The sequence below is a fragment of the Manis javanica genome, chromosome 8 (genome assembly GCF_040802235.1).
Source record: "Manis javanica isolate MJ-LG chromosome 8, MJ_LKY, whole genome shotgun sequence".
NCBI lineage: Eukaryota > Metazoa > Chordata > Mammalia > Pholidota > Manidae > Manis > Manis javanica.
The window spans coordinates 46,809,128-46,835,306 of NC_133163.1; the positions used below are offsets into that span (position 1 = coordinate 46,809,128).

At 33.4% G+C, this 26,179-nt stretch overlaps 1 protein-coding gene across 10 annotated transcripts in view; it reads right to left on the reverse strand.

Annotated features, from left to right (window-relative positions):
- The window catches only part of GPR137C (G protein-coupled receptor 137C), a 52,291-nt gene that overhangs the window by 20,485 nt on the left and 5,627 nt on the right, over nt 1-26,179 (reverse strand). For all 10 annotated transcript variants that reach the window (XR_005060775.2, XR_012120514.1, XR_005060774.2 and 7 more), the window contains exons 2-3: nt 6,492-6,535; nt 4,788-5,016 (exon numbers count right to left, since the gene is read on the reverse strand). Coding sequence is in view for 6 of the 10 variants with exons in the window: in XM_037016377.2 (XP_036872272.2) it covers nt 4,788-5,016; nt 6,492-6,535 (273 nt within the window). In the remaining 4 variants the exon portion in view is untranslated. The remainder of the gene's footprint in view (nt 1-4,787; nt 5,017-6,491; nt 6,536-26,179) is intronic.

The following is a 26,179-nucleotide window of genomic DNA, read 5'->3' on the forward strand; positions in this document are numbered from 1 at the left end:
GTGGTAGAAGAGATTCACTAACAGTATTTAGCTTGTTTCTTTAATTATGGCCTAAGTTACCATAAACCACTGCTTTAAGCTTAGAGGATCAGCTGGTCTGCATGAAAGATCAGAAATACAGTTTAGTTCAATGGTACTGTGTCTCTGCAAGATGCTGATGCTGCCTCCCGTCACAATACATCAATTATTATGGATCAAGGGTTAAGTGAACATAGGACAGAAAGATATACACAGTAATTAAAACTGCTTAGAATTCAGGAGAGAGAGAGAATACTTGATTTGCAAATGGCTGACTAGGCTAGGATACTAGCTGATCTTGAATATCAGACAATAATTCCTTTTATGTTCTTATCCAGATATAAAATTGTGCATGTCCATGAACACAGATATAAGCCTAAAGGCTTAACTTTTATTCTCACCCTGTCTTTGAGTGATCTTTCATACAGATAATTCCAATTTGCAATTACAGGGACTAAGCATCTACCAGTGGTTTAAACCTTTTTTGTGATATAAATTATTTTGTCCATTAAAAATGATATATCTTCTATATTTTAAACTTATAATTTATGAAATGGAAAGCAGTATTAGAATGAAAAAAATTTATCAGGCTGCATTTTAATGGTAGAAGTTACAAGTCTGAGAAAAAGTAAATAAATTCAAATGTACCACAGAAATCAGACAAATGAAGGCAAAGCAAACAGCAATAAAAACAAGTCAATGGGAGAAAACGACCAATAGTAACAATCATGTCAATAAGCACAAATTCTTTGTTTAACCCATAGGGTTTAAAAAAAATAAAAATCCATATAATATTTTGTCTAAGTAAACAAGACATAATTGAAATGTTAGCAACAGACAAAAAGTTAGAAGATAATATGAAGTCAATCATTCCCATACAAATAAAAGAAAATTTAGATCATAATAAAAGATACTAAAGATTACCAAAAAAAGTACTTAGAATTAAAAAGACCATTACAATATTTGCTCCAAAAAATTCTAAGAAAAACTACTTAAATATTGGATGAAATGTAATCTATCAGAGACTTGAAACCTTATCAAAATCTGGGTGGAACAGTACATAAATAGAGTCAAGTAAAATTAAAATATTTAGAAGAGAAACCCTGACCTATGATGCTTATTATTTTTTGGATCACTGTTCCTTCTGATAATTTGATTACATATGTAGAACTCCTCTTCAGATAAATTTTGCCAATAGTTTCAGGTATTTAAGTATTTCCTGAAGCTACATTATAATCCATTAGCATGACAAAAGCTAACATTTATAAGTGCTTCCCGAGTGCTAGACATTGTCCTAAACATTTTCACTTAATTCTTATAGCAACTTTATAAGGTAGGTACTGCTCTTATCCTAACAACAAGGGTGAGAGAGTGAAGTTTAGAGACGCTGTTACTTGTACAGTCACAAAGCCAATAAGCAGGAGAAAAGAGATTTACATCCTTATCTTTTTAATCTCAGGTTCCAGTTCTCAATCACTATGATACACTGTTTCTCACTAAGATATTTCCAAAGTAATCAAAAAATCAATACCTGAAAAAAGAGATATAAACATACTCAAAATTATATCCAACACCATTTTTTATTTATACGACCCTCATTTCAAAAGAGAATTTGAAGTAGTTACAGAGATACACACAGAATGAAAAATAAACTTAGGAATGTGTGTGTGGGGGTGAGATGGCTTGGGGCAGGGGCAGTAAGAACATGAGATAAAACTAGAGGTAGAGCTACAACCAAAAATAGATGCTAAGGTCGTTTATAATTGATATAGAGGCGAGCCCCCTATGTGCCAATGAACAGCATAATAGCCAGAGAAAGAAAGATTTAATAAATAGTTTTACTTGGAACTGAAATGGAGACAAAGATCTTTTCTGGGGAACACTGTGTAGATAACATCCTCAACAACATTATACAATAGTGACTTTGCGATATGTTTCTTACAAGAAATTTCTTATATATTTCTTGATGTAGACCAAAGCATGATGTCAAAGTGTAGGTCAGAACACACAATTCTATCCAGGTTACAATACAGTCTTAGTACAAAACTGTAATGATCTGGATTGGGCTGAAGATAAAATGTAGAATAGATTGGAAATGGACAGACTGTACTTCCAACAGGTAATCTTTCTGCCAATTAAGCTTTTTAGAGTAACAATTGTTTATTTTCTTTAAGAATCTGGAGTACAGAAATTCTACATTGTTTTGAAGGCCAAATTAATATGCATGGGCAATCAAGCAGAGGGTAAAATTGATTACCTCTTATGGAAGTTAGGGAGCCTGAGTGGGACAGATGTCTGAATTTTAGACTTCCCACCAAAGTGACTTGAAGGAAGACCTATATAAAGAGATAATATCTCACTTACACTGTTGTGCAAATATGCAAGGATTGAGACATGGCTGAAATCCAAGTAGAAAATTTTCTTTGTTTTTGTTAAACAAGAATATTGCTACAGTATAACAAGATTATGGAAAGCTGCCAAAGTCATACTGGAGAAAACATATTGCTCTAAATGCCTCTATTAGTTTGCTAAGTAATAAGGAAGTATCTATATAGAAATATAGACATGAAACAAAGTAATAAAACCTTAAATATGTAAGAGAGTAAAAAAAATGAAACAGCAGAAGTAAATTATATAAATTGACAACCAGTATTTAAAAAGCAGGTTAGAACTGCTACTTTGAAAAGAGAACCAAACCACAGCACTGTCCTAATTGCTAAAAGAATAAAATAAAATTTTAAGAGAACTCAGATAGTTATTTCTAAATTTTACTTGTAGATGGAGAAGAGACCAAATTGAGTTCATAAAAAGGGGAAACATTAGAGTTATGCCTTTAAAGTTAGGAAAGATAAGGACACACAGGTATAGAGCAATAGGGGTCGGGATGGGGAGACATTCCTATAAGATGAAACATGACAAGGATATAGAGACAGGAGCATACTGTGTGCACTTAGAAAAAAGGTAGGTAAGATGTGGTTAAGACAAATTACGAAGGATATCATTATCACCAAATACATAGAAAGAAAGAGAAAAAAAAAAACAAGACCAAAATCTGAGCTTTAAGGAAACACTGTTAGGGATAGCAAGAAAAAGGGTCAGTTTGAAAGTGGAGGGGATAGATGCTCAACAAACGTAATAGAAATAGCATTACTGTGTATTGTACAGAAGTCAGAAACCAAAAATGAGCCCAGTGATTTTACAAGAACATGAAAGCAAGATGATGGGCACTTTGAATAAAGATGTTTACAGCCTAGTTAGAAAGACCAAGAACTACATAGCAGTACAATATTATACAAATAATCTAGAATCTCTTATTTATCTTTATAGGTATGTATTTGAACCTGTTTCTCTTTAGTGTTCCTAGAGAATTCTGAATCCATGCATTTTTTAAATTAAAAAAAAGTAATAATAAAAATGAAAAAAACCTTTCATATGATAGGGGAAGATGCTTGAAATAATTCTGGAGGATTCACTAGATGAACTTTTCTTCACGTATTAGGAACTATACTATATTCAGAGACTTACCTATTTCATGGCAAGTAAAATGAAACTTAGAAAGTTACTAGGTATCCAAAAAAGAAGCTCTTTAAATTCAACCACATCCATGCTTTATCCCCGGACATGCAATAGGTATGAATTCTGGGGTGATTATTGTACTAAGTGACGATGCTGTTGTTACACCAAAAGATTATGTATCATAAGTGGCTTCATAAACTGAAGCCAGGAATTAGCTAAAATATTTAAATGTTAGTAACTAACATTTTAGCATAGAAGCTGAATAAAATAATTTCCCAGGTAAGACTGTTTTGAAAGTCTTTCTTGCTCTGTCTTTGTGTATATATATGTATTTATTCTGCATTCTACTGATATGTTTAAAAAGTAAAGTTATAGTCTCCACTTAAATTTAACGGATAAGTTGATTATCATGTATTTAATTATAATACTTTTACTAGGACTGTAGGATAACAATATAGAAATGTAAAAATATTTCAGAGAGCTGTTTTAGATACTATTTTGCTTATCTTCAGTAAATAGGCAATGATGTCAAATTAAAGCAAGCTTGTGTTTATGTAATAACCCTCACCCCCAAATTCACACATCTGTACTCCCACACCCAATGCCAACATACACTGTGACGACTGATTCACTACTTAGCCACATTGTAAATCAACAACAGTAGAAATTTCCAAGGCTCTTTGTTGATGGGTTAGCATTTGGCGTCTGTTTGCTGACCCAAAATAAAAGAAAAGGGAGAAGCAAGGCATTTACAAATTTAGTTACATGACTAGGTGTTTCAAATATTATAGGGATTTCATATTATGGGGTAAAGTAATACTTTCTAAACCTTTATATAAATAGATACCATTTTACCAGTATGACATCTTAACTCTGCTCACCCAAATGAAGGCAGACATACTCTGGTAAATTTGTTTAATGACAATACTGCCTGCCAACTTTACTGATAAAATCTTAAGTTGTTAGTGTGGTTTATATATTAAACTATTTGTGATATAGTCATATAAATTCTGGATTATTTCATTTAATTATCCTCCAATGGAGAGGATATATATATATTTTTAAAAATCATTGTTTAGGAAAGGCCAGGTTTGAATACCTTTTAATTTCTTGTGATCATCCTTTCATGCTGAAAAATCTACTTGACATTCAGAATACTTTAAAAACAAATTTAAACTTTCCATTAAGATATGCTTCATAGAATGAGGTTTTGAAGTTATATTTTCAAGCATAAATTTAAGAAATATACTTACCTTTGATTCGAGGTAGACATTAGCTGATGACATTTTTGTAATTTTGCATATGTAACTAACTAAAGAGATGGCACAAAGAATAAACAGGCTATCATTAATTAATGCTCGAACAAACACAGTCCATTTCAACTGATTTTCTGGGATATCTCCGTGGACTAGCATTGCACAAGTCAAGTTCACCACTAAAAACAGAAGGCTTGCCAGTATAAAACCCAAATGCAATAGAATCCTGAAAGAAAAAAATGAGTTTATTAGATGTTTATAAAACTGAGAAATTAAATTTAATTCTGAATTAATATGTTACTTCAGGTACAATAATTTCTTCAGTTTAAAATGTTTGTAATTTCATTTAATACAAATTCAATAATCACTCAGAGTTACTTGGGATATATTTGCTGTTACGAAATTAGCATCTAAACCATTTTAAAATGGCATTAGATTTTAAAGCATTAATTTAAAATTAACCTCACATTGACTTGAATTCAGTTGCTTCTACCAGAAAAGAAAAGAAAATAAAGGAATATTTTAACACTAATTCAATTTTAAATATAGGAATATTTTAATACTAATTTTTCATTTTAATAACTATTAAACAAATTTTCATTGCCCTTTCCATTCCAAGAATTACCAGGCTTTTATAATTTGTCTGGAAAATTAATATATTGTATCTAAATTTAAATTGATTACTAATATTAATTTACGGGAAGGGAAACATATTTTAGACAATGTTCAATTTTATGAACCTCTGATTATCCACAGCAAACATTACTTTCAGACATGAATGAAGAAGAACATAGGGACAGTATATGCAATGTTTTCAGCCCTCATCAATACTGCATTTTTTATAAAGTTGCATATTTACTATGCATATAGAACAACTCTGAAAATGAGATACTTAACTACTTCCCCCTAAGAGAACTTCACAAACACTCTTCAAGAAAGTAGCTGTAATAGCTATTTATATGAAAGTAATTCTAGTTCAAATATGTTTACAACGCACATTAATATGACCCAGAAATTTATTTGGTATCCTGATATCTTTATTTTGGGTCATTTTCAATAGTGGAACTCATAAAATGTTGTCTGCCTTTGGATATAGTTTACACAAGTAATGTGGAAAGTAATTTGTAACAAGCAATCTTTGTTAAGTGTACATGCAATGTACAAAGCTTTTAGTTTAGATCTTAACATTCTCTCCGATTAAATAATAATATTTATATAACTTGAAATCCAAAAATGACCTTGCAATTATCCACCTATCCAGGGGATTATAATAGTTTAGGAAACTAAGGCATAAAGGTTAAATAAGTTGCATGACTGGCAAGTCAGTGGGCAATGGGTCTGTAACTTGAGACTACTGATGCTCTAGCTTAGCACTCCCGTTTCTGAGGATATCCAGTACCTAAACATTACTTACTTCGTGGAACATCCTAGCCCTAAAAAGCATACTCCAACTTTAGGATTTGTGGGCCCTCTGAAACTACATCTGACATATGAGGCCAGATAGTGGCAGAACAGCAAAAATGTTAGGCAGTCATGTGGATGACGGGGGAGAACTATAGGTTCCTCAGTTCATTTTCGTATGAACTAATCTAACTACTTGATTTTCTGTAAAACTGCTAAGGTACCCTCAACTACCATGCTCTTCTACCTTGGGAGATCTAGTGTGAAAAAAGTTCAGGTCTTGCTACTCATGAAACTTACTTGTGTTTGTCAAGTTCAGTGGCACATCTCACTTTACATATTACCTATAAAAAAAGTACAGAAAGAAAGTTCTGAAAACAGTTTAATATAGTATTTTTGAATTTGTTTTGACTTTGTCAAAACATTTTGTGTTTCAAAGTGACAGAACTACTAACAATAATAAACAAGTAAAATTCAAAAATGCAGTTGAATTACTATGAAGCAAAAATAGGCAGGTTTCCAAAGGCTTAAAACAATAAATTAGTAACTTTCTTTGTTATAGTCTTAAGCTTAAATTTCTATCTTTAAAATTTTATACATAATTAGTTCAGTTTAAACATTTATTGAACTTTTATTATGAGCCAGACATTGTACTGGGTGGCTAGCCACCTGTCCTAAACTTAATTATATTACTCATGTTTTGTCCTAGAATGGAACTACTTACTTAAATGTGAATATTGCTGAGTGCTTTCCAAAAATTACTTTCCCCTAAGATTAAATGAAGTAGTAAAAGGAAACAAGGGATCAAAAAATGAACACAAAGATAGTAACTATATGTCATATTTAACAAACTTCCTTCCTTCACACAGCTTTGTACAAGGCAGGTTCTCAAATACGTGTTGAATAAAATTAATACAATTAGAAATAAACACGATAAATTCTGAGAGCATAATGTGGAAATTCGCAATTCTTTACTGGTGAATTTGGACTTTATTATTTAGATAATGGGAAAATATTGAAGGTTTTTAAGTAGGTACTCCAAAAAAATAGAATTTCATTAATCTGGTAACAATATACAGGTTACTACAGAGTAATTACAGTCTAGAAGTAGAAAGACTAATTATAAGACTTTTGAAATAGTATATGAATTTTGGATGCCTGGAAAGAAAGAGGCAAATATAAGACATACAATGAAAACTAGTGTAAGTGCTTGATAGCCTACTGATTTCAGTCAAACATTTACTGAGCACACACTATGAAAGATACCATGGATTCACAGATAAAGTAACTGGTTCTGCTCTCAAGGAGCTCAGTGTATAGAAGAAAGATAATCTGTTTCCACATTGTGATATCAATGCAAAAGATGCTATCACAACTTCTAGGAGGAGCGAAAGACTAATTCATTCCAGGATATCATGTAAGGTAAGGGGAAATGTTTGGTAAATGCTCAGGCAAAAATAGCAGCCTGGGCATCTACTCACATCTATTGTATTTTTGGTTAACAGTACCACCATCTACCAGAAGCTAGACAGGATAGAAAAGTTTAAAATATCCTTTTAGTTTATAAATCATACCACTTAAATCATCTCAGATCCATTCATTTTCTCTGTCTCTACTCCTACAGTGGATTATTACCACACCCTTTTAATTGATCTGTTTCTATTCTTTGCTCCATATTTATCTTTAGAAGGTAAAAATTGTACTAAAAGATACCATTTAATCATTTTGTGTGTTGTTCAGTGGTATTAAGTACATTCATTGTAGTGCAAATCATCACCATCATCCATCTCCAGAACTTTCCACCCTCCCAAACCGAAACTTTGTATCCATTAAACAATAACTCATTTCTCCCTTCTCCAGCCCCTAACTACCATTCTATTTTCTGTCTCAATGAATTTGACTACTCTAGATACCTAGTATAAAGGGAATCATACAATATTTTTCCTTTTGTGACTAGTTCTCACTTGGCATGATGTCCTTAGGTTCATCCATTTTGAAGCATGTGTCAGCATTTTCTTCCTTTTTAAGGCTGAATAATATTCCATTGTGTATATGTATCACATTTTATCATCACCTGTTGAAGGATACTTGAGTAGCTTCCACTTTTTGGCTATTATGAATAATGCTGCTACAAATATGTTCTGTATGTGAACATATTCTATATGTGGTTTTAAAAAATCATTTGAGAGTAAGTTGCAACATTTTCCTCCCTGGGAACGTCCTAGGGGAGTAAAGTCTCCCTTTCCCTCCTTGGTGAAGATTTTTGCTTAGATTCCAGAGTAAGGATAAGGTCTGTCTTTTTTATTTTGGGGTTCCTTTCCTGTAACATATGCTGCTGCCTGCACAAGTACATCTGGCCCTCCCTGTGTTGCCCCTTTACCCTTAAATGTATAGCTCAATGCATACTTCCTTAAAAAAGGAAATTATCTATGTAACCAGAAAAATCATAAAATTGAATACTGATACACTACTATTATCTTAACTGCAGACCTTATTCAGATTTGGCCATTTGTTCCAATAATGCCATTTATAGGGGAAAAAATCCAGTATTATGTATCACATACATATTTCATGTGGATTTAATCTTTAATCTTCATTTTTTAATTTTGTCTTTTATATTCTGTTTTGAAGAGCACAGACCAGTGATGTAGAATGCTTCTCAGTGTAGATTTATTTGATGTTTCCTCATGATTAGATTCAGGATCCGCATTTTGGTAGGAATGACACAGAAGTGATGGTGCCAGAAGTGATGGTGCATTCCTCCCAGTGCGTTTTATCAGGAGGCTCATGATGTTGATTTGTCCCATTAGTGTGTTGTTAAGGTAGTATCTACCATGTTTCTCCACTGTTAAGTTACTATGTTTCCCACTGTAATCACTATCAAGTGGAGAGATATTTATAGACTATGTAAATATCTTTTATTTTCAACCACCAGTTTTAGCATTTGTCAAAAAATTTTGCCTGATGAAATTTTTATTATGATGGAGCAACTTCTTTTTAAAAAGTAAATCTGATCATACTATTTGGGGAAAAGTCCACACTTCTTTGACACAAACAAGGTCTCTAATGTTTATTATTTAGCCCAACCTTCCCATCACTGTATCCTTTTATCCCCATCTTCAATTTTACAGTCTGGTCATTCTGATTTACAGCTCTTCAAATAAGGGGTTCAATGTATACATGTTTTTCCTTTACCTGAAATATGCTTTCATGGTTATATAACAAATTCTAAGTCATCCTTCAATACTTAAGTCAAGCTTTATATTATCATCTTAAGAGCCTCAGGGAGAAACCACTCTGTATCCTTGCATTATTAATCACACTCCATGGCATTTATTTACATTTTTATTTCCCTCTTAAAAAAGACCATAACTCATTCATATTTATAACCAGCATAATGCCTGGTTCATAGTAGGTTTTCAGAAATTTTTGAATAAATGAGCAGTGAATTTAGGCCAAATCAAGTACTTTATTTTGTGGTGGTGTGGAAATACAGCACAGGGGTAAGCAGTCATCCATCCGTTCATGGAGGATTTGTATAAAAATGTTAAAGAATTAGTCTTTAACTCTGACAAACTCTGTAATATTTTATGTTTGAGTGATTTCTTAGGTGATAATGTAGAAAATGGATTATAATGGTGTAAAGAATTCCAGTTAAAAGACCGTTGAATTTAAGTGAGTCCACTCAACTATGTTCTCATATTTCAATGTGAAGACTGATAGAATGAGAATGTCCAAAATTTAAAAAAGTCAATTGATTTGATTTGGAACTGTCAATTGGAATTGATTCTTAGTTTTAAAACTTATTACATACAGGCAAAAATACTGAGAGGGCATGTGGGTTTTGGAATATGAAAAGGAAATTACTGTAACCTACAGAAGTGGCAGCTGAAACTCATAAGTAGAAGACATATGAGACAACAAATGTAGAATGAGAACACATGTGATATGTTCACATTTAACAGTCAGAATGAAAAAACAAAAAGAGTGAAGAAAAAAGAGATGAGCAAGGGAAAGAGACCTGAGAATCAGAGTAGTCACAGAAAACAGTGTAGTAGTTTAGAGGCAAAAGGGAAAAAGGATGGTCCATGTTAAATTCTGCACAACATCAAGAACAATTAAGAAAAGACTATTTGATTGACTTATAAATATGTTACTGATAATCTTGGAGAGAAGTGTTTTCAGTGGAATGACAGTGCAAAAGTGCAAGGAGTTAATAGGGAGTAAGACAACAAAGGCAGTGAGTATAGACTATTTCAGATCTATTTGAAAAGAAACCTGGGAAAGCTGTTGGGAGACAATTTTCTATGAATATGAGTCAAGAGATTAGAAAAGATAGTTGAAGAAAAACTTAGAGGTCTACATAGACAATTTAAAATAATCTACAAACCAGCTTTGTTAAAATAAAGAAATTTGGACATAACAAGGATACAGATATTCTGATGTAGAGAAGATGGATGAGAGATTTGGGCAGATGGATTCTACTTTTTTCTAGTAAAGTAAGTAAGAGGCAAGGTCATATTCTGGGAAGGAACGTTAGGTGTAAGCGCTTGGAATTTGGAAAACATTTGGAACACATGAATAGAAGGATTATGAAAGAATATATTGGGAAGCAGAGAGGTCCAATTAAAGTCAGGCAGTTGACAGATATGATCAGCAAGGCTTCCTGATTTTAAAATTACAACAATCTAATAGAAAAAATGATGCCATTATAAAAAGTTCAAATAACTAGGTTGCATTTTTTAAGTAATAATATAGAACTGTAACATGTGAAATTATTGTAGAGAAAGAAAAAGTGAATAAACCATATTGGTACAGCAAAAAGTCATAGGATGACATCAGAATGGTCACTTATGGAGAGCGGAAAACAAAAGGAGTAAAGTGAGTAACAGGATGAGGGTGAAAACAAGCAAAGCATGAATTCAAAGTGTGTAAGGGAAAAGAGACAGCACTGGACAGAAAGAATTGCTTCCTTTTCAAGAGCTGATCCAAGGTGGCTATACTGTTGGGTGGCTTAGAGTTTAAAGTTTAGAATGGCAAATGACATACATCTAAATGAATTGCTGATAGCAATTTATGTCAGAGGGGCCAAATCTTTCCAGGTCTTTCTTAATACAGAAGAACTGAATAAACGTGCCATTTGTGGAAGGATATTATTCTTTATTATAAAGTATGAAAATAGAAATGGAGGTTTTAGAGTTTGGAGTAGCCCCTGGAGCTCTGAGAGACATAGGATGGCTTATCAATATGGCTTTGAAAAGATCTGTGTATCAGGAGACCAGGCCAGAAGAAAGAAAGTGCTGATTCATCAAGGAAAGTGGAAGTTGTTACTATAGTCAATGATAACCTAATCAGATGGCATATATTTCAGAGATGATGATGGTATAACATCAGCATGTAGTACTGGAAAACATAAAACAGGCTGTGTTCTTCCCACAAACTATGATGGGGGGTTTATAAGGCACAGAGTGTCATCTGGAAAGAGCTAGATTTCATTGACAGTATTTAAAATGCTCAAATGAAGAAGAGAATGGGGACAGGGTGGGAAGTATAATCCAAATAATTATAAGTCATAGAATGGGATAAATAATGGGTATGAGACAGAGTTGTGCTGACTAAAGAAAGAATTAAAGTTCTATCACCCTACATATGCAGAATATGTTACAAGGCATCATGTAAACACAAACAGATGCTTAAATCACATTTAGATTATGAGGTTAAAAGCAATGATCTTAGTAGATCCCAATTATTTTATAGAATAGAGCATGATCCTGAGTAAATACAAATTAGTAATATTAAAAAAGTCAAGCAATTAATTATATATTACTTTTTAAGACAGTGAAGGATATTTTATGAAACATAATAAACATGTACTTTATGTAGATTTTTAAAGTTTAGAATGGCAAATAACATACAACTAAATGACTTGCTGATATCAATTTATGTCAGAGGAACCAAATCTTTCCAGGTCTTTCTTAATACAGAAGAACTGAATAAATGCGCCATTTGTGGAAGGATATTATTCTTTATTATAAAGTATGAAGAATTATATGGGTTGATGGATATCAAACACTTTTCATCATATAACCTACCTTTATCCCATATCCAAAATAGTAGCACCTAATTCAGAAAATACTGATTTAGAATTTTTGAATTAGTGAAGATTTAAAGTACTATCACTAGCACACTTAATTTTTTTCTATAATAAGCACGTTTATTTCTTTTAATTAGTCATACAATCTTATGAAAGTTTCACATGAGCAACATTGTGGTTTCAACATTCACCCATATTATCAAGTCTCCCCACCCCATTTCAATCACTGTCCATCAGCGTAGTAAGATGCTATAGGGTCATTACTTGTCTCCTCAACTAGCACACTTTATTTTAAAATATTTAACATATTTATAAGTGACCTCTTTGGATTATGTTTTGAAAAATGTAATTTTTCCATTTTAAAACATAGACTTCCATATGTTATCTTCCTATTTATTCAAAAAAAGAAGGGAAGATGAGAGTATGACAAATATATTTCATTAGTGGATGTTACCTAACCTAAGTTTAAAAGAGGTATCCCAAGGTTTGAGGAGGAGTTACACTGGAGCTGTACATTGTGCCCCATGGCATGTAGAACCATGTTAGCTGGAGATGGTAGTTACTGAAATACTTATAGAACTGATGCTTTTCTATAGAATTTCTTTTTATCAAGTTGACTTTACCACTTTCATTGATTTGAAATAGAAACTTTATTGGAGAACATATAAAATTTTAGGAATTGATGAAAAAATGAATTATGATGAACATAATCTCTTCTCCAAGATGAATAGATGTATATATCCAATATATAGATTACTTTCACAGAAGCAGTTATCTTTAGTTTCCATCTCAACTGTTTGAGTTACTATGAAGAATATGCACCATTCCCAAGATCACCATTGCTATTGCTTGCATATAAAAAAATGAGGCTTTTAGCTACTTTAGCTATAAATTGAATAGCCAGACTCTTCTCAGATGTTCTCTTTCAATGCCTATCATATATTTCATTTTTAAGAACTTAAGAAAAATCTAAATGTTTTTCTTTACAGCAGCCTGTTCTTCTTCCTAGTGTATATAGGATATAATATCTTTTTGTCTTTCTCAGAACACTAACACAATTTTTTTAGAAGTGTGTTCTCTCTCTGCATAGTCTGTTTTCTTTCAAGTTGCTTAAAAGTTTATACAATTTATACAATTAAATTGGGGTGCTCTGACTTACAATCAAATGAAATCCCAGGTTAATATTGAATATACATTTATCTAATTTTGTTCTCACTTGAAACTCCACTAAAATAATAACAAAGGGATTTTCTTAAAAGACATACACCCATAAATTTGAGTAGAATGGGAAAGGATACAATAACAAAATGTTGGAGACTTGAAAGCAGATGGGTGTGTATGCAGAAAAGAATTAACATAGCATACTTGAGACTGCTATCCTTAGAAATGCCTGCTTATAAGGTTGGTCCTTGGATGGCATTTGGGAACTTGGATTTTGGGAGGATTCCCATCATTCCCTAAATAAGGGTGTTTCATTGTGCTTAAACAGTTTCTGCAAACAGTAGGGTTTATATTCAATACCTGCTTTATTTCTGTGAATCTAGAATTTTGCTATATGTTGGGAAGAGAGTGCTTACATGACTATAAAAAACTTTGGCACTGAGGTTCTAATGAGCTTCCCTGGTAAATGACATTTCTCATGTGTTGTCACAACTTGTTACACAAGGCATTAAGCATATCTCATGACTCCATTGGGAATGGACCTTTGGAAGCTTGTGCATGGTTTCCTCCGGACCTTAGTCTACGTGTCTTTTCCTTCTGCTGGTTTTACTCTGTCTTTTCACTGTAATAACCTGTAACCATGGGTGTAACAACTGTGAGTCCTTCTAGCAAAGTAACAAGGTGACCCCAACACAATGTGACTGAGAAAGATGAATCCCAAGCTAGTCTGTGAGGAGGGTTGAGAACAAACCAAATATACATTTGATAATCTTTAAAAGATACAGGAACCCAGATAACTAAGTACTACTGGAACTGTGAGGTGGGGGCTAAAATGGGTGGATAAAAGTTGTTTAAGAGCATTTAAATTCAAAATCTCTTTCCCAAGTCCATGCCCTGGGCAAATGCCCCCTATTGATCCAGGCAGATATCTTAAGAGAAACCTTAAGAGCAAAAGATAGATGCAAAATAAGAGAGAAGAGGTAAGATAAGTATCTATATTGCAGGTCCAACATCCAAATGTTAGGAGTCCTAGAAAGAACGGAAGCAGTGAAGAGAAAAATCAATGAAAATTTCAAAACTGTTTCCCCAAACTAAATGATGCATGTGACTAAACTGAAAGGGTCTGTTCAATGCCCAGCAAAATGGATAGGAAACTGACCATAAAGAGACATCATTTTAGAATGTGAGGATCAAAGAAGAATCTAATAGTTTTTAGCAAGGGAAAAAAAAAAGTCAAATATAAAAGACCAAGAATCAGATGGCTTTCAAACTTCAGTAACACTGGAAGTAGAGCAACACCTTAAAAACCCTCAGGGAAAATTATCTCCAACTAGAACTCCATAGCTGCCTAAACTATCAATCAAATACGACAGTAGAATAAAAATAATTCAGACTGAAAAGCCTCAAGAAATTGCTTACCGAGCACCCTTTCTCAAGAAGGTAGAAGAGGATTATATCACTGAAACAAGATATGCAGTGAAAGATTAATTAAGCAGGCCTGACTTGTCTAAACACTGCCTATTCCAAAGACATAGGAGGATAATTGTTAAATCCTTGGAATATCCTGCCTGATAGTCCTTGTTTACCTGGGGCTATAGGCACACCAAATTAGTCTCTGCTAACAATGTGATTTGTGGTAGAGGCCCTGGAACATTTGGTCTCAGGTGGACCTTGGAAGAGGCTGTAGACTGAGTAACAAAAATCAGCCATGGTCCACGCCTGTATCAGTGAACCCTCAATGGAAACTTGGACACCAGGTCTTAGGTGGGCTCTTCCGGTGAGGCAGGCTTTGCAGGTATTGTCACATATTGCTGGTGAGAGAGTAAGTACTATCTGTAGGACTCCACTGGCAGAGGATAACTGGAGACTCTAGTAACTAGATTGTTCCTAGTTAAGAGAAACCTTAAGGGGATTTAATTTAATAACTTAATTTACAAATAACAGAGCTGAACTTTAGAGAGCAAGTGGATTATCCAGGAACACACAGGAAATTGAAAAGATTAAAACCCAGGTGTCCTAACTTCTAATTCAAGGCTTTTAGAGATCCTGGTTTTCTTTGATATATTTGTACATTTGGATCTTTGATGGTATACAGTTCAAGTTAATTCCCTAATTCTTAAAGGACAAATACTGCTTTATTAATAGTGTTATCTATATTTCACAGCAACTCCTTGTTATTCAAGATTTATAGAACATGCCCAAGAAAAATACATTCAGGAACCAAATTATCTGTTTAATAAAATATAGTAACCTAGAAGCAGTTTAACACCTTCTTGTGTTGCAGACTATGAAATACTTTTACCATACCCTCTATTTAACTAGAAATGTATTTTTAAAAGAGCATAAGTAACCATAATTTCAGGAATGAAGTATTGATTTTATGAGTGAGAAAAAATGTGTGTGCTTTCATTACTGAAAATCACCCTAAAATACAACATATTACCATGGATCATTCATTAATTTACTATGGACAGTTCTTTGAAGATAATTTTAACATATCTATGTTAAGGAATATACGGATTTATTTCTGAACTTAAAGTCTCATACATTATAGATTTAGACTCCTTAGGAAACTGACTGAAATTGAATTTGTGCTGAAACTGCTATCCTTTAAAAAGCTTCCAACACTAAATCCCCCATTGTGAATTACTGAATTTTCATAAAACCTTTCATGCTTTTTGAACTAGGGAGATAGCAGAATTGCTTTTGGTAAAGATACTGAGAGAGGGCCAGATTCATTAGAGAATATCAGTCTGACTGATAATGGTTTAGAAAAAAAAAGCAGGATGTATCAGAAAAGGTAATAGAATATCCCAGGGAAGAAAGAAGCAGAACGCTGCTTACTTTTTCATTTGATTTCTTTAGGACAGTAACAGTTTGAACATAATCAGTGATGATGATCATTCATATTAGCTTTAAACCTGTTCATTCCATCGTATGACAGAAAACTTCCCTAGAGTATGCTGTATCACCTCAAAGCAGCCCAGTAATTGAATCAGCAACTGTACAAAATCTTACACAATAGCTGAGGAAAGAGCACAGAAGTTTAAGAAAACATTATTTAAGTATTTTCATACTGACAGACCGATGCTAAAAAAAGTGTACAGTATGAGTAAAATGCTAATGAAAAATGTCAGCTATAATTGAATTTTTACAAAAGGTCAGAAAATACATATTTGAAATATCCAGATAAATCTTATCTTAGAAAGCAGATGATCCTAAACAGTTGAATATTTGTTTATATCCTAAATAAACCTTGATTCGTTTTAACATGATATGTATAACTTTTTAAAATTGGCATTCATATCCAGAGATAGAATTCACAGACACTGTATTAGATCCCAGAACTAGGTCAAGAAGTAAGAAGAGGTTTTTTTAAAAAACATTCCAGATTGCTTTAGTACTGTCACCCTACTAGAATTAAAGGTATCTTGGAGCCTATCCCTTTACAAATTAAAGAACTGGGCCACAAAAGTAGTGATTTAGCAAATATCAGTTGGCCAAGTTGAGTATGAATTTAGACTAGAACTCAAATCCTCAGATTATTGATGAAAGCCTACTACTTTAAACAGATCCTTTAACAAAGTTAAAAAGATGACAAGAACACAATTTGTGAAAGTTTGTCTTTATTTAAAACAAATTAAATGAAAGATCCTACTTTGCTAAGCTAGAAATTGATTTTATTTGTGGAGGTGGAGAAATGGAAATGTTTCTTTTATATTCCTTTACCATGGATTTGCTCAACCACCCAATCATTAAGCATTAACCATATATATAAAATGCAAAATTTCCTGTAAAATATATGCACAATAATGGCTGATCTAAAGCAGTAAGTAGTACAGTAGAGGCAGGCAAACATCTATGGTATATCATGTGATACGTGGTACTTTTAGAACATAATAAATTTCCTACAAGTTAATGTGTAAATTACTCAGAGTTCATTTAACTAACATCGATGCGTATTAAATGTAATTCAGCTTTGTTATATTGAAATTATAAAGACAATATTGTGTTGATTTGTTTTATTCCATTAGAAGATCATACAGAAGTAGTAGAAGGGGGAGAAGGACAAAATACAAATTAGTAGCCCATGGGTTGGTTTGACCCATCAAATGTTTTATTTGGTTATTCAGTGTTGGCCTATGGTATTTTTAATTTTTTTTATTTTGATATCATTAATGGTCTATGGAATTTTTAACAATACTTCAATATACTGTCATTATTTAAAAAGTAGATTTCCTATTTAAAAAGTCAAAATTTCTGATTCTCTTGAAAAATCAGATGATTTCACAATGCCATTTTGTGGCTGGAACTGAATCAATGGGGCAGTTCTCTTCAGATATGTGCTCTCAAATTTACCATAGTCACCACCACTCCCTATTACTCTCAAATGGCAGTATCCTGGGCCTTAGGTACTTGAATTTGGCACCTCTATTTTAAAGAAGGCACTCTTTTTGAGGGGAGGGAGTAGATAAGTAGGAAAAGAGATGAGGGTGGAGAAAGTTCTGCTGTGCAATGGTAATATTTAGGGACTACCCCTTCCACATGAAATTTGGGATATGGTGAAAAGGGCTTCATTCATTTAATAAGTATTTACTTAACACCTAATAGATGCCAGGTATTAATTTAGGTACTAGGAATACAGCAAGAACTGACTTGGTCCCTATTACTATAATGCTTACAGTTCAGTAAGCTCCCACAAAGAAATTAGACAACAAATATAAAAATGCAAATGTGCAAATGATATGCAGGAAAGGAGCATAATGGTCCGAGAGCCCTTCATTTTGTAATTTAATCTATTTGGACAGTTGGGTGAAGGACTTCCTGAAGAAGTGCTGGCCTGGAGCTGAGAGTTCACTAAACAAAGAAGGAAAGAACATTCTAAATAGAGCGAAAAGAATGGATATGGAAAGCTCTGTGGCAGAAGGGAAATGGCAATTCCAAAGTAATGAAAGAATGCTAAGTGTGGCTGGAGTGGTGAGGAACAAGGAAGTAAATAGAATGAGGCTGGAACCATGACGTGTCTTGTAGTATATACAAAAGATTGTATCTTTATTCTAAGAGTAACCTGAGCCAATGGAGGCTTCTTGGAGTGAGACTTTAATAATTAAATTTTTGTTTAAAAAGAGTAACTCTGGTAACAATGTGGGGAGTGGACTTGTGAGAGCCAGAGGATATATACACAGCAAATAGCAGATTGTCATAGACTAGGCAATAGATGGTAGTAGCTTGTACCAGGCATTGTGGATAGTGAGAAGTGAATGGACTTAAGAGATGTTAAGAGGTAACACAGACAGGATTAGGCAACGTGTGAGGTATGAGGGAGAAGCAGCATCAATAACTCACAGGTCTCTGAATTATATAAATAAATGGATAGTAGTGACAGTCACTGCAATGGGAAACAAAAGAGACGGATCAGGTTTGGGGGAAGGTAGGCATATTGTGGACAGGGAGAAGGAAAGATCATGAGCTCACTCACTGTGTGAGGGCTTCAGATATTCTCAAGATATCAAATAGGAATAGAAAGTGCAAGGCCAGAGCTCAGAGGAGCAGTTTGTGTTAGGATCATAGATATGTATGAGTAACTGTTTTTAAGTGGCAGGATGCCATAAGGTGGATTCAATCACTTGGGAAGAACAGGGGGCCTAGGCTTAGGTCTTGATAAATTTAAACCACTGATGGCTAGGTAGAGAGATAAGCAAGGTAGTAAAAAACCCAGGACAGTGTGCTAGCCAGCCAACGTGCTAGCGAGTAGAAGTGTTATGAGACAAACATGGAGTCAAATGCTGCTGAGAGACTGAGGACTGAAAAATGTCTAAGGAACTTGTTGACCTGAAGGTTACCCTGAGCATTAGGCAAGTTGTTTTGGTAGAGTGATGGGGCAAAGGCAGATTTGAGTGGTTGGAGAGAGAAGATAGTTAAGCACATGCATGGTCACCCCTGAAGAAGTTTAATTATGAAGAAAGTATGGCATAGCTTTTGGCTTTGTCAAGCCTCCTTATTGTATGCTTTCTATTTTATTAATCTCTACTTTCATCTTCTTCTCTTTGTTTCCTTGGATTTATTCTATTTTTCTTTTTCTAACATAAATTAGGCTCTTCTTTTCTAACATAAACATTTAAAGTTCTAGATTTGCTTCTGCATGCCAACTTTGCTGCTTCATTCAAGTTCTGATACACAGTATTTTTATTACCATATTCTAAATTCCACTGTAATTCCTTCCTTTACCCACATGTTCGTAAGTGTTTTAAAAATTTTCAGATAAACTTGCACACATTATTTTTTCTTTTTTACCAAATTCAAACAATACTTTGGGAGAGAATGTAGCCACTGAAATTCCAATTCCTTGCACCTGAGTATTAATAGCTAACAATCAGCATATCATTCTAAAGATTTTATATGAGTTATGTAATCTAGTCCTTACGATGATTCTATAAGGTGGGTACTATTATTCTTTTCATTTTTATAAATGGAAAATAGGCATAGAGAGGTTGAGTAATTTATCTAATAACTTTATGAAATTACACAGAGGTGATAAGGGACGGGGCTATACTTTACATTTCTTTTCCATGTTAGGTTTTACTCTTGGAGTAAATTGCAAACACAACTTGGTACTTTTTTTTGGTGGTAGGGGGAACAATTTCATTGAAGTACAATATATGTACAACATACTGCATGCACTTAGGGTGTACAACTTGATGAGTTTTTTTATACGTATATAACCTGTGGAATCATCACAACAGTAAAATACATAATGTTTCTACACCCACTAAATTTCATCCTGCCCTTTTGTTGTATATCCTCCCTTCTGCTCCAGACCTCAAGCAATTGGTGATCCACTTCTTGAGACTATAGGTTTGCATTTCTAAAATTTAATATAAATGTAGTTCTATAGTGTGAGCTCATTTTTGTCTGGCTTCTTTCATTCTGCCTACAGTTTTAGATTCATCCATGTCTGTTAGTAGCTTTTTCCCTTTTTTACTGCTGAATATTCCTTTGGATGGCTATACCATATTTTGTTTATCCTTTTGCTTTTGAGGGGCAATTGAGTTTTCAGTTTTGGTCTATTGTGAATAAAGCTACTATGAACATTTATATTCAAGTTTTTATATGGACACATGCTTTCATTTCTTTTAGGTATCTAGGACAATAATGGCTATATTTTATGACAAGTTTGTCTTACTCTTTAAACTCTTTTTACTGTCAAACTGTTTTCCAAAATGGTCATAAAATTTTACATTCCTACCATCAGTGCCTATATTCCAATTAATCCACATCTTTGCCAATACTTAGTATAGTCATTCTTTTAGTCTTTCTAGTCAATATTTAGTGGGATCTCACTGTGACTGTAAATTTCATTTTCCTGACGACTATTGATCTTGAGCATCTTTTTATGTGTTTCTTGGCCATGTACATATCTTCTTTTCTGAAGTGTTTATTAAAATATTTTGTCCATTTTTATTGGATAGTCTAACTATTGAGTTCTAAGAGTTCTTTATATGTTCTTGATACATGTTATTTTGTCAGATGTACTTGCTACAGATATTTTCTCCCAGTTGTGGCATGCCTTTCCATTAGTTGTCTTGCAAAAAAAAGCATTTAATTTTGACAAACTCTCATTTGTCAATTTTGGTTCCTAATTTTGTTTCCTAAGAAACCTGTTTCCTCCAAGATATCTCCTGTTTTCTTCTAGAAGTTTTAGCTTTTACTTTTAGGTCAATGATCCACATCAAGTAGATATCCATATATGGTGTGAGGTAATCAAAATATTCATCTTTTCCCCATTTGTATGTCTAATTATTTCAGCACTATTTCTTGAAAAAGCATTCATTTCCTCACTAAGTTACCTTGGCAACTGGTAAAAAAGTCAATTGACTATGTATATGTGAGTTTAATTCTGGATTCTCTATTCTGCTACATTCTCTCTTCTCTATTTTTATTCCAGTATTACGAAGTCTTGATTACTGTAGCTTTGGTAAATCTTGAAATCAGGTAGTATGATCCTCCACTTTGTTCATTTTCAAAATTGTTTCACCTATTTTAAGACCTTTGTATTTCCACATATGTTTAAAAATCTTGGCAACTGCTACAAAAAATCCTGTTGATATCTTAACAGGGATTTCACTGAATGTATAGGCCATTTGGGGGAAGAAGTGATATCTTAAAAATAATGAGTCTCCCAAGGTAATTTTGGCATCTACTTAGGCCTTCTTTAATTTCTGTTTTGTAGTTTTCATTTCATTTTTCACTGCTAGTATATATAGTCATATCCTGCAAACTTAAATTCACTTATTAGCTCTAGTTTTTTGTAGATTCATTAGGATTTTTTATCTAAACAATCATGTCACCTCCAAATGGAGACAATTTTACTTCTAATTTTTAAGGCTTTTTCTCCCCCCTTATCTTACTGCAATGTAGTGGAAGAGACTTCCAGCACAATAGCTAGGATAAGAAGTGAAGTATCTTCTTATCCTAGGGACTACCTTTCAATATTTCATCATTAAATATAATGTTGGCTGTTGGGTTTTTTGTAGATGCTCTTTATTCTATTGAGGAATTTCCTTTTCCCTAGTTTTCCCAAAGTTGATTTTTACATAAATCATAATTGGTTGTTAAATTTTGTCAAATTCTTTTTCTGCATCTATTGAGATATGATTTTCTCCTTTACATTGCGAATATGGTTTATTTCATTGATTTTTTTTTTTAATGTTAAGCCAATGATGTATTCTTGGGATAAAACTTATTTGGGCATGACTTGTTATCCTTTTTATTTTTTGGATTTGATTTGCGAAGGAGTTTTGCATCTATGTTCATTAAATATATTTGCAGCTATTTTTCATAATTACTTTTTCAGATTTTGGTATCATTTAGTCCTCCCAACACTACGAGGTAGGCATTAATATCCATTTTTGGAAATGGGACAGAGGCACATTTGGTCAGCAGCTGAGATGAACTCACAGTCACTATCTCTGCTTCTGATTTGTTAAGTGTTGTTTTCATGCTCTAGTACGTAGTCAATTTCTAAAAATGTTTCATGTGTCAATAAAAAGAAAGTGTATCCTTTTGTTGGAACAGTATTCAATGAATGGCCATATGTTTATATTTCCTTATATTTTATGTATAATATATTCCTTACATATTTCAATAGAAGTAGAACTAAAATTTCACAATTATGTGGAAAATAAGCAACACACTCTTGAACAACCATTGGGTCAAAGAGGAAACCAAGAGGATTTCTTAAGTAGAAAACATCTCAAGACATAAAAAATGATGTTGGTTGTAGCTTTTCATATATGACCTTTATTAGATTCAGCTAAGTCTATTCAGACTTGCCACCATGTTCTTCATGATTCAGTCTTGTAGGTTGTGTTTCCAGAAACATTTCCATTTCTTTTAGGTTACCCAGTTTACTGGTATATAATTGTTCATAGTAGTCTCTTACTGTTCATTTTATTTCTATGATATCAGTTGTGTCTTCCTACATTTCTGATTTATTTCTTAATTAGTTTAGCTAGGAGTTAGTCAATTCTGTTTATCTTTTCAAAAAACTAACTCTTAGTTTCACTGATTTTTTTCCTATTGTTTTTCTATTCTCTATTTTCTTTCTTTCTGGTCTGGACTGTTATCTCCTTTGTTCTGTTTGCTGCGGGTTTACATACGACCCTTGACCAATGCAGATTTTTTTCAATAAAAATATTGGAGAGTTTTTTTGAGATTTTTAACAACCTGAAAAATACAATTTTTTTTCTAGCTTACTTTACTGTAATACAGTATGCAAAACATAACATAGAAAAATGTGCTAATCAACTGTTTGTTATAGGTAAGGCTTCTGGTCAATGGTAACGCTTTTAGTTGGCTATTAGCTGTTAAGTTTTTGGGGAGTCAAAAGTTATATGTGGATTTTTGACACTGTGTGGGGGCAGCTCCTCAACCCCAGAATTATTCAAGGGTCAATTGCAGTTTGTTCTTTTTCTAGCTCCTTAAGGCTAGGTTTTTTCAAGATTTTGTTTTTTCTTAATGTAGGTGGTTATTGCTATGACTTTCCTGTTAGTACCACTTTTGCTAATGTAAATTTTGGTATGTTCTCTTTTGTCACAAGGTATTTTCTAATGACTCTTTTGATTTCTTCTTTGACCCAATGCTTGTTCAAGAGTATGTTAATTTCCACATAGTTGTGCATTTCCAAATTTTACTTCTATGATTTCTAGTTTTTTTCCATTGTGGTCAGAAAATTACTTGGTATCTTTATTTCAATCTTCTTAAATTTGCTAAGACTTGTCTACCTGAAGAAGGATTCATGTGTGTTTGAGAAGAATGTATTTTGCTGCCTTGAGTCTGGCCTATAGTGTTGCTCAAGTGCTCTGTTTCCTTTTTGATATTCTGTGTGGATGATCTATCCATTATTGAAAGTGGGGTATTCAAGTCTTTATTATAACATTGCTATCTTCTGCCTTCAGTTCTGTCAATATTTGCTTTATGTGTTTAGGTATTCTGATGCTGGGTGCATATATATTTATAATTGTTATATCTTCCTGGTGGATTGACCCTTTCACCATTATATAATGTTCTTCTTTGCATCTTGTGACAGTTTTTGACTTTACAGCTCTTTTCTCTAAATATAGCTTCCCTGCTTATTTGATTACTATTTGCATGGAATATATTCTTCCAGTCTATGTGTATCTTCAAATCTAAAGTAGGTTTCTTATAGATAGTATAGTTGGGTATGGTCATCTATTTTAAGGTGATAATGACTTTTAAGTTTAATTGTATACAAAAACCCTACACTTTAACTTCTCCTCACCAACACTTTGCTGTCACAATTTATATCTACTTATCTTTTAACATAATTTTTATATTTTTACTTTTTTCTTAATATTCTAGAATTAAGTGATGTACTCACCATTATAGTGATACAGTATTCTGTACTGTCTGTATATTTATCTTTACCAATAAGTTTCATACTTGTGCTATTATGTTACTGCTTAGTATCCTTTTGTTTAAACTTGAAAACCTCTTTAGTATTTCTTGTAAGGCAGATCCAGTTGTGATGAATTCTCTCAGCTTTTATCTGTTTATCTTTTTATCAGATTTTGTTTATCTCTCCGTTTTTGAAGGATAGCTTTTCTGAATATATTATTCTTAGTTGGCAGTTTTTCTTTCAACACTTGAATCAGATTATCCTCTCCTCTTGTCTGCAAGATTTCTGCTGAAAACTCTACTCATAGTCTTAAAGAGGTTCCCTTATATGTCACATGATTTTTCTCTTCTGCTTTCAAAATTCTGTGTTTGACAATCTGATTGTAATATGTCTCAGCATGAGTTTTTCTGGATTCCTCCTTCCTGTATACCTTTGGCTTCTTGGATCTGATTGTCCACTTCCTACTCCAAATCTGGGATGTAGTCAGCCGTTATTTTTTTGAGTAAGCTTTCTGGGCCTTTCCCTCTCTTCTCCATCTAGGACTCAATGCCTATATTCATCTGCTTGATGGTGTACCATGTCACATTAGCTTTGTTCATTCTTTTTTCTTTTTGATCTTCTGATTGAATTATTTCCTATTGTCATTGAGTTCATTTATCTTGTTTGAACTAATCTGTTGATGCCCCTCAAGTGAATTTTTCACTTCACTTTTTGTGTTCTTCAGCTCCATGATTTCTGTTTTAATATTTTCTATCTTTGTTGAAATTGTTTATGCTTTGTTCTCTTGACCTCAGTTAGCTTCTTTATGATAGTTCTTTTAAATTTTCTGTCAGGTAAATCATTACCAACACTTTCTCTCCTTATAGAGAAGTGAGAAGTTGTAGTTCTAGTTGTTTGTTCTGTGTTGAACTGGGGAGGAAGGGAGCATGTTGCTGCCTTTGTTCTCCTTCAGGTGTTTAAACTATCCTGGAACTGGCAAGAGCTCCAAGACTGGCAAGACTGAAGCTTGACCTCTGGGGAGACCCTAGGAAAACTTGGGGTGCTGGACATGTGAACCAACCCCCTTCCCTCCTCTGGGAAAAGCTGAGAGCTAGAAGGTCTCTTCCCAATTGTATGGTACTATGCTGGGGTCAGGGACTCCAGCAAGAGGTCCCAAATCTCCCTACTAGTTTAAGTGATTCTGGTTTTGTGTTCACCTGGGGTACAGGAGACTTTCTAATAGTTACTAGATTTTGCAAAAGAGAATTTGTCTGAGAATTTCTTCTGAATTGGTGAATTGGTGTGTTTGCAGGGGGAAGGCAGGGGGTCCAATGGCTTCTTCCTCTACCATCTTGCTGTCATCACCCTCAACTTGGCTCTTATTTCACCCTTGTTGGTAGTTTCATTGTAGGTAGAATTTTAGGTTGGTTATTTTCTTTCAGCATTTTGAAGATGTTTGTCTTCTGGATTCCTTAGTTGTTAATGAAATGCCAACACTCAAACTAGTTTTCATTCCTTTGTAATAGCTTCTCTTCATAGCTGTTTTAATAATATTTTGTCTTTGTTACTTTAAGATTTTTCTTTGTGTCCATTTTCATTCAGCATGTCTTGTATGTTTTGGGCTTTCTGAATCTGAAACCTGGTGTCTCATAAATTTGGACAAACTCAAACTCATTACTTTTTTGAAAAATTTCTTTGAAAATCCAATTAGATATATATCAGACTTCCTCATTTTATCTTCATTCTCTCATAATCCCTGTCTATATATTCCACCTTTTTTCTCTGAGCTATATTTTGGATGATTTTTCTCCTCAGATCTTGAGTTAACTAATTTCT